General features: G+C 37.7%; 1 protein-coding gene across 1 annotated transcript; it reads left to right on the top strand.

The window, feature by feature from the left end:
* The first annotated feature begins 2,372 nt into the window (after positions 1–2,372).
* On the top strand, positions 2,373–5,459 carry LOC136844163 (uncharacterized). Its single transcript, XM_067113180.1, has 4 exons — positions 2,373–3,111; positions 3,291–4,421; positions 4,651–4,862; positions 5,073–5,459. The coding sequence occupies exons 1-4, from the start codon at positions 2,373–2,375 to the stop codon at positions 5,457–5,459; spliced, it is 2,469 nt and encodes an 822-aa protein (XP_066969281.1).
* Positions 5,460–8,722: the final 3,263 nt, after the last annotated feature.

Here is an 8,722-nt window from a genome sequence, read left to right as displayed (position 1 = left end):
TACTCCCCCTCTCTCCCTCACGTTTTCCTTCGCTCTGGCTTATTTGCTACCTGTGTGTCTCGTCCCAGCTCCTGCCTCGTAAGCGCTTGTTAAGAACTTCTCTGATCATTGTGAGCACGGTTATTATACCATATGATATTTTGGATTTGGTATTGGGCAGAATATTTTGTTTATTGTGTTGGTTATGTTAATTAATTGGTAATATTTTGATATGTGAAGTTTTGTTAATTAAATGTAATTGTTTTATTGTTTTTTCCATGTAACCTATTGTTAATTTTGTGGATTTAACTTGAATCTTGACAAATGGGGGCCTGACCGGGATCTCTAAATTTAAAATTAAATTCTGCCCAAATCCATTTCAACGTAACATTTTGTATTCTGATCGTGGGATATGATTATCATGTGTTGAGTATTAATGTTACAGTGCGCAAGTAATTCAGTGATGTTTCAACAGTGATACCGTAATCCGTTTAGAGTAAGCTTTATTTTTAGTGCTAACGAGGTATCTCTGTTCTGTCCGCGAGCCACCATCGACCTTAAGTGTCTTTAAACTTTAATTACGGTTGTAACTAAGCCAATATAGTTTATAATCGGGTCTTGAGCACTGATTAACCACTTTCGTTGTATTTGGAGCATTCAGCGGAAAATCTTAAGGTAACATATTTTGCTTAGCGGCCGTCGACATGGGTAGTTCGTGTAAATGCTCGTTATAACTAATTATCCTTGTCCGAAGCATTCTCTTCCGAGGTGTTAACTTCAGAATTCGTTTAAGTTTCCATTGTGCACATTAATTATGATTTCAAGTGTTTAACACAGTATATGGTGTAACTATATATCCTACTTTCAGAAGTAGCAATTGTTTACAAGGTGTTACTAACAGGTAGACGTCTCTTAACTCGAAATGCCGCTCTTTAGTGTTGATGATTTTCATAGTGACCCAGCGTCACACCTGACTTCCATTGTTGTCGCTAATAAGAATGAACTTTTGTTGTTAGCAGCTAAATTTGGGGTAGCTCTTCCTCCTAATGCAAAGAAGGATGTAGTACGTAATTATATAGTACAGCATTGTATAAGTGAAGACCTAGTGGATAGTTCTGAGGGCAGCAAATATATCGTAGACGTGGGTGATAAATCGTCGGATGTAGAGTATATGAAGCTGGCTATTCAGTTAGAGCAAATGAAAAGGGAAACCATAAATGCTGAACTAGAGAAGAAAAAGAGAGTTGGAAATAGAAAATCAGGCTTTATTAGAAAGACAGCAAAAGGAATTGGAGTTTGTTCAAGCTAAATTAGACTATGAAGCTCAGTTAGCTCAGCAAGTGGACGAGAGTAAAATCAGGTTAGCTATGGAAAATAAAAAGCAAGAATTAGAACTAGAAGCTAGACAACCAATGAAATTTGATTTGACTAGATGCATCAAATTAGTTCCTAAGTTCGATGAGACTGAAGTTGACGTGTTTTTTAAGAATTTCGAAGACTTGGCTTCTTACATGAAATGGCCTCTTGAACAATGGGTGTGGCTCATTAAGCCTAAGTTGGTCGGGAAGGCTGCCACTGTTGTTGGTAGTCTGGTAGGCGAATCGAGCTATATAGTAATCAAAAAAGCTGTTTTAGATGCATATGCTGTAACTAGTGAAGGTTATCGTCAAAAGTTTCGTAATTATGTTAAGCCCCATATTAAGACTTGGACTGAATTTGCTGCAGAAAAATTAAGGTTTAAGAAGTGGCTTGACTCTGAAGATGTAGTTACTTATGAGGAATTAATTAATCTCATTGTAACTGAGGAATTTAAGAGACGTCTCCCTCAAAATATCATGTTGTATATAGCTGATAAGGAAGAGAAGGATCTCAAAAAGGCAGCTGTTTTGGCTGATAACTATTCATTAATACATAAAGGCAGTCTGGGTAATGTAAAACAACATAGAGCAGAACCGCTGGGTGATAAAGATGGGAAGACTGATAGGGGTTTGTTTTGCAATTATTGTAAGAAGGAAGGCCACATGATTAGTCATTGTCCAAATCCTGCATGTAAGAGGGGAAAAGTGACTGAAAACAGAGCTCCAGTTAAGGTGTTCCCAAGATACAAATCAGACGCCGGTAAAGAATCTACAATGCATTGAGTATCACGGGATAAGAATTTGTTTGAAAAATTCATTTGTAACGGTACAATATCATTGCACAGTAGTGATAAACCCATTAAAGTAAGAATGTTAAGGGATACAGGTTCAAACCAAAGCATTTTAATTAAAAGTGTTGTTCCAAATCTCACATTGCTTGATGAAAATGTCATAGTCAGGGATTTAACTGACGCTAAACTATTGCCGCTTACAGAAGTGTTTATGGATTGTCCGTATGTAACTAGTAAAGTAAAAATGGCTGTTAGAGAAGGGAATTTCCCCTTGCCAAATGTACAAGTGTTACTTGGTAACGATCTTGCTGGAGAACTGTTGTTACCCAATCTGATAATGTATGAAACTCCTGGAATGATAGAGGAAAGTGAAAATGAAAGAGATCGTGAGTGCGAAAAAGAGGAAAATGAAAAGGAGTCGAAAGTGGAGGGTTGTGTTAATGTGACGACCCGCAGTATGGTTAATAATGATCGAGTGAAAGTAAGTGTACCCAACCTCGCAGATAAAGTACAAATGAACAAGAAAAGCCTTGTAAAGTTACAGGGAGAAGATCCAACTTTAAAGGGTGTTTATAAGCAAGCATTGGAGAAAGGAATGGAAAAGGTACCTGGATATTACTTTAAGGATGATGTACTTTTCAGGTTATATAGACCTCCTAAGCTGGGTAATGATGAAACATGGAGTGACAGAGAACAGTTAGTAGTCCCTCATGATTTACGAAAAGATGTATTGGAGCTCGCTCATAATGTTTATTCACATTTTGGAATTACTAAAACTTACAACCGCTTAGCTTATGATTTTTTCTGGCCTGAAATGAAGACGGATGTTGTAATTTTCATTAAACATTGTCATATTTGTCAAATTGCCGGTAAACCTAAAGAGTTTATACCAAAGGCACCTTTGAATCCTATTATTGTACCTCATGAGCCATTCCATCGAATTATCATGGATTGTGTAGGTCCACTGCCTAAGACAAAGAAAGGTAATCAATATCTTGTGACTATAATGTGCCCTACCTCACGATTTCCTATTGCACTTCCAGTCAGGAATATTTCCTCTAAGAATGTTCTTAACCACTTACTCAAAGTATTTACAACTTACGGGTTTCCTAAGGAAATCCAGTGTGATAGGGGTACTAATTTTACTAGTGATGTTTTTCAGAAAACTATGAGTTGTGTATAAAACAGTCTCTCTCATCTCCTTATCACCCAGAATCTCAGGGAGCATTAGAACGGCATCATCAGACTTTAAAGTCGTTGCTTAGGAAATTTTGTATTGAATCTGAATCTGATTGGGATGAAGGCATAGACTATTTACTATTTGTAATTAGGGAAGTACCTTCTGAGTCTCTAGGTGTATCACCTTTTGAAATGCTATACGGTCGTAAAGTACGTGGTCCTTTACAAGTAGTTAAAGATAAGTTACTTGACAAGTATAACGTAGAGGCTATAACAGTGAGTCAGTACCTACAGAAATTAAAGGGAAATATTAATAAGATTCATAAATTTGCTCTAAACAACTTGTGTAAAAATCAAGAAGAGATGAAAATTAGGTATGATAAAAACAGTAAAGATAGGAAGTTTAATGTGGGAGATTTAGTCTTGGCCTTCTATCCCATCACTGGTTCTCCTTTTAAAAGTAAGTTTTCTGGCCCTTATGTTATACAGAAACGTTTAAATAATCAGAATTATATCATAAAAACTCCAGATAGACGTAAAAACACTCGGTTAGTCCATGTCAATATGCTTAAAGAATATCATGCCGATTCCTCTGCTGCTCTATTTTGTTCCAGAGACACTGATATTGTAAAACAAAAGTCCACCACCTTAAAGGATGTAAATTCTTTAGGCCTAGATGAAATTCCATCTTGGGCTGACTTTTCTAATAAAGAAATCTTAGAATCTCTTCCGCAGTATCTACAGCACCTAAATGAGGAGCAACGGTGTGATATTAAGAATCTGCTACGACAGTATGAAGATGTATGCAGTGATAATCCCCGAGAATGCAGTGTTATTTCTCACGACATTGAGTTATTGCCAGGAACTCGTCCTATACGACAAAACTACTATCGAACCAATTTTGAAAAACGGAAGGTAATGCAAGAAGAGGTGGAGTATCTACTGAAGCATAAACTTGCTGTGCCTAGCAAGTCTCCTTGGGCTTCTCCTTGCTTACTAGTGCCCAAGTCTAATGGTAAGGTCAGGTTATGTACAGACTATAGAAAATTAAATTCGGTAACCATAAAAGACAGTTATCCCCTGCCACGTATTGATGATATACTGGACTCCATTGGTAAGTCGAAATATTTAACCCAAGTCGATATGCTGAAGGGTTATTATCAAGTCCCATTGTCAGGGAGAGCGAAGGAGATGTCTGCCTTGATTACTCCCTTTGGGTTGTTCCAATATGAAAGACTTCCTTTTGGTCTGTGCAACGCACCTGCCACATTTCAGAGAATGGTAAATGATGTCATAAGAGATCTGGATGGGGTTTACGGTTACCTGGATGACATTCTTTTTAGTATCTGACACATGGGAGGAACATCTTGGTAAGCTTAAAGCACTTCTTGATAGATTTAGAAGGTTGGGTTTAACAATAAATCTTGCTAAATCAAACTTTGCTAAAGCTCGTGTAAAGTACTTGGGACATGTTATTGGAAGCGGGGAAATCTTGCCTAAAACCACTAACATAGAAGCTATATTAAATTATCCTATACCTACAAACAGAAAAGAAGTAATGAGATTCATTGGAATGACCTAGTACTACCGCAGATTTTGCAAGAATTTCAGTAATGTAGCTCATCCGTTGATGAACTTGACTAGTACTAAGACCAAATTCGTATGGGATGAATCTTGTGAAGACTCCTTCAAACAGATCAAAAGCCTACTTTGCTGTAAACCAGTGTTAACAACTCCTGATCCTTCGAAACCTTTTGTTCTCCAGGTAGACGCATGTGACTACGGGGTTGGTGCTGTCCTCCTACAAGGGAAGCCTGAAACAAACTTGCTTCACCCTGTGTCTTACTATTCATGCAGGTTGAAGAAGCACCAAAGGTCGCTATCTACTGTGGAGAAGGAGCTCCTAGCTATAGTACAAGCCTTGCAGAAATATGAAGTCTACGTTTCTACAAATAACCCCATTACTGTGTACACCGACCACAACCCCCTCGTCTTCTTGAACAGAGCTCGAAATGTGAACCAGAAAATTTTAAGATGGTCTCTCTACTTGCAAAACTTCAATATCAGTGTTCAGCACATTCGTGGTCAAGACAATCGTATAGCTGATGCACTGTCAAGAACACCCGTACCAGGGAATATCGTACCTTCATAGGTTACGATCTCTTCAGCGGGGAGGAGATGTCAAGTACCGGCTTCCCTCATTAATTAAACGGATCCGTGTACATATTGTATATACCTAGATAAATAACTAATGGTAACCTTACTTTCGTAATAAGTACGAAATCCTGAAAGTAAGTTAAAATGTAGCTCTCCAGTATCCTGTGAAACCTACCTTCTGATTCCCCCTCCTGTCCCGTTCTCTTTACTCCCCCTCTCTCCCTCACGTTTTCCTTCGCTCTGGCTTATTTGCCACCTGTGTGTCTTGTCCCAGCTCCTGCCTCGTAAGCGCTTGTTAAGAACTTCTCTGATCATTGTGAGTACGGTTATTATACCATATGATATTTTGGATTTGGTATTGGGCAGAATATTTTGTTTATTATGTTGGTTATGTTAATTAATTGGTAATATTTTGATATGCGAAGTTTTGTTAATTAAATGTAATTGTTTTATTGTTTTTTCCATGTAACCTATTGTTAATTTTGTGGAATTAACTTGAACCTTGACACTATACAAACTCGATACCGTAGAAACTATTATACCGAATAATAATAATAATAATAATAATAATAATAATAATAATAATAATAATAATAATAATAATAATAATAATAATAATAATAATAATAATAATAAAAAGAACTCATAAAACGTGGTATTTTTACTTGACAAGGATTAACTCCGAACTTGGGTTTCGCGGGTTACGCAATGCTCAAAGAAATAACCGAAATATTTAATTTCTCATTAATAAATAAAAAACATGAGCAGAAAATGTCCTTTTTCTCCGAGCAGAGAATCCATCCAAAGCATAGAGTCGGTCCTCATTACTTTTATGATGTTTTTGCCTCTTCCATTTTCATGTGGCTTCTCTTGGAGGGGATGGTCTTCGGAGAAGACGTCGGTTATAAAAAGGCACTGCCTCCTCTTTCAAATGTGCTTCTTTACTTTTGAAGTAACGCCCTCAGGTGCAAAAAAAAAGGAAGTTATAACAGGTACACATTTCGACAATATTGCCAAAATGGTCGTGGAGTGCTTATCATTGGATTAGATCATTAGAGTGACGTTGTTACTGTCGTTGGAGATAAAGGTGACCTTATGCCAGCACAGATTCATGCTCAAATAGCAGCCCTTGAGTGAAGTTTAGACCTTTAAACCTTTAGAAGAGATGGCATGGGTGATTTTAGCAATGAGAAAATAAGTTTGGTGGGAGAGATTGAAGTCTTCAACGAGAAAAAGTATAAAACTCTACGGTAATTACCCTTCACATTTCACTTAGTAGGTCAAGTGGTGGTTGGATACTTTCGGTCGTTCAGTCACACAAGATCTGAAAGGAAACTTCACAAAGAAATGATAATGGGAAAAAGTGGATGGAAATGAGAACACAATTCTAGTGTGAAACGCAAGGATGTAACGGAGGAATGGATGATGAGCTTTGATGTGAGTAATATATATATATATATATATATATATATATATATATATATATATATATATATATTATATATATATATATATATATTTATAAATATTCTGCTGTTCGCCCTCTATGCATTTATTGTAGGAAAATAACGGGAACAAAGACCAGCAGGCGTCCTCACGTAGGCAGAGGTAGGCTGTGTAGTTAAAAATAAATACGCCCTTGTGGCAGCAGGGACCTAACCCACAGAGAGGGTTTTCACTCGGTAATCTCTAGTAAAGGTGGTCTTAAGCTGTCTCTTCCTTTATCCTATGCATTCGGCGATGTCTTTGTCAAATTTCGGATTTGCCTGAGGCGTAGGGTATGGATGCGGCCAGCCACCTGCTTGATCGGAGACAGGAGAGAGATTCACGCTGCGACTGCGAACACATGTCATGTTCTAGGCAAACGGTGTCCTTTGTCCCCCGCCCCCCCCCTCTTGTCTCCCCGTCTTTATTTATTAGTGAGTTGGGAAGACTGCTATTATCAAGACTTCCGATTGTCCGTTGTATGCTCAAACAACTTGTCGTCCACGGTAAGTCTGATTCTTGTTCAAAACTTCGTCGATTTACTAGTATCTTTTTCTGTATTTCCAGTTTCCTTCGTTTCCTCCTTCACCGCCATCTAGGTATACCATATAAACAGTTTGCTTTTATGAAGTCTAGATTAAGAATAATTTATATTGTTTAGCGACATTCCACTATTCCCGTGAAGTAACTAGGTATTAGGGAAGGGTAACAAGTCAGTTACAGCATTTATGCAGCCTTGTGTCTCGATCCCATTGTTCGGAAGAGCCCGTTGTGTTTAAAAACATACTGAACGAAGAGAAATTTGACTGCCTCCGAAGTTGGGCAACTGTTAAAGTAATTGCTTAACTAATTGCATATTCTTTGTGTCGAGTTTCTTCTCGACTGGCGACCTTATTCAATTAGTAATCATCTGTCTTTGAGGTTAATGTGGGCCGGAGTTCGATTCCCGCCGCCGGCTGATGAAGAGTTAGAGGAATTTATTTCTGGTGATAGAAATTCATTTCTCGCTATAATGTGGTTCGGATTCCACAATAAGCTGTAGGTCCCGTTGCTAAGTAACCAATTGGTTCTTAGCCACGTAAAATAAGTGTAATCCTTCGGGCCAGCCCTAGGAGAGCTGTTAATCAGCTCAGTGGTCTGGTAAAACTAAGCTATACTTTTCAGGGCCTTATTAATTACGTTAATCAAGTAATAAACTCATTAGCCAAGCCCCCATACGTAACATTGGCGATCTCGTGTAGGATCTAATTAATTTAGAGAAAGAATCTGGAGAAAAAAGAAAATTAATTACAATTAATTCCAAAGAGAAAAGTCAGATATTTAATTTAATTTTACTCTTTCAAACAAGGAAACAGCACAAGGCATAATAATAATAAGAATAGTTAGAATACCTGGTATAATTAAGAGTTAACGTAGGTAGGAAAGTGTGCATTGAGAGCAGCGTAATTCACATTTGCAAAATCTTAAAAAGAAGCAGCAGTTTTGCCGTGTTCAGCTATCGTGGGTACATTCCAGAGAAGGTAGTAGGCCGAGTTACCATGTAATTGTTAATATTTTGCTATTTTCCCTGGCCAGGGATTCATGCATGATATTGATTTTTTTTAAACGAGTTAACTCGTGCACGATAACGAGCGGAGAAAGCACGCCTAACGTGAGAGACAGAATTTGCGGAGTTCGTTGAATTCAAAAAGTAGTAACCGCGTTCGTCACTCCCGATCGGCATTAAGTGTGTTCATATAGCGGGAATCATATCAAAACACCATGTCATTGAAA

The sequence above is a fragment of the Macrobrachium rosenbergii genome, chromosome 12, assembly GCF_040412425.1.
Source record: "Macrobrachium rosenbergii isolate ZJJX-2024 chromosome 12, ASM4041242v1, whole genome shotgun sequence".
Classification (NCBI taxonomy): Eukaryota; Metazoa; Arthropoda; class Malacostraca; order Decapoda; family Palaemonidae; genus Macrobrachium; species Macrobrachium rosenbergii.
The sequence above is the reverse complement of the archived record's forward strand: the minus strand, read 5'-3'. Positions and strand labels throughout refer to the sequence as shown.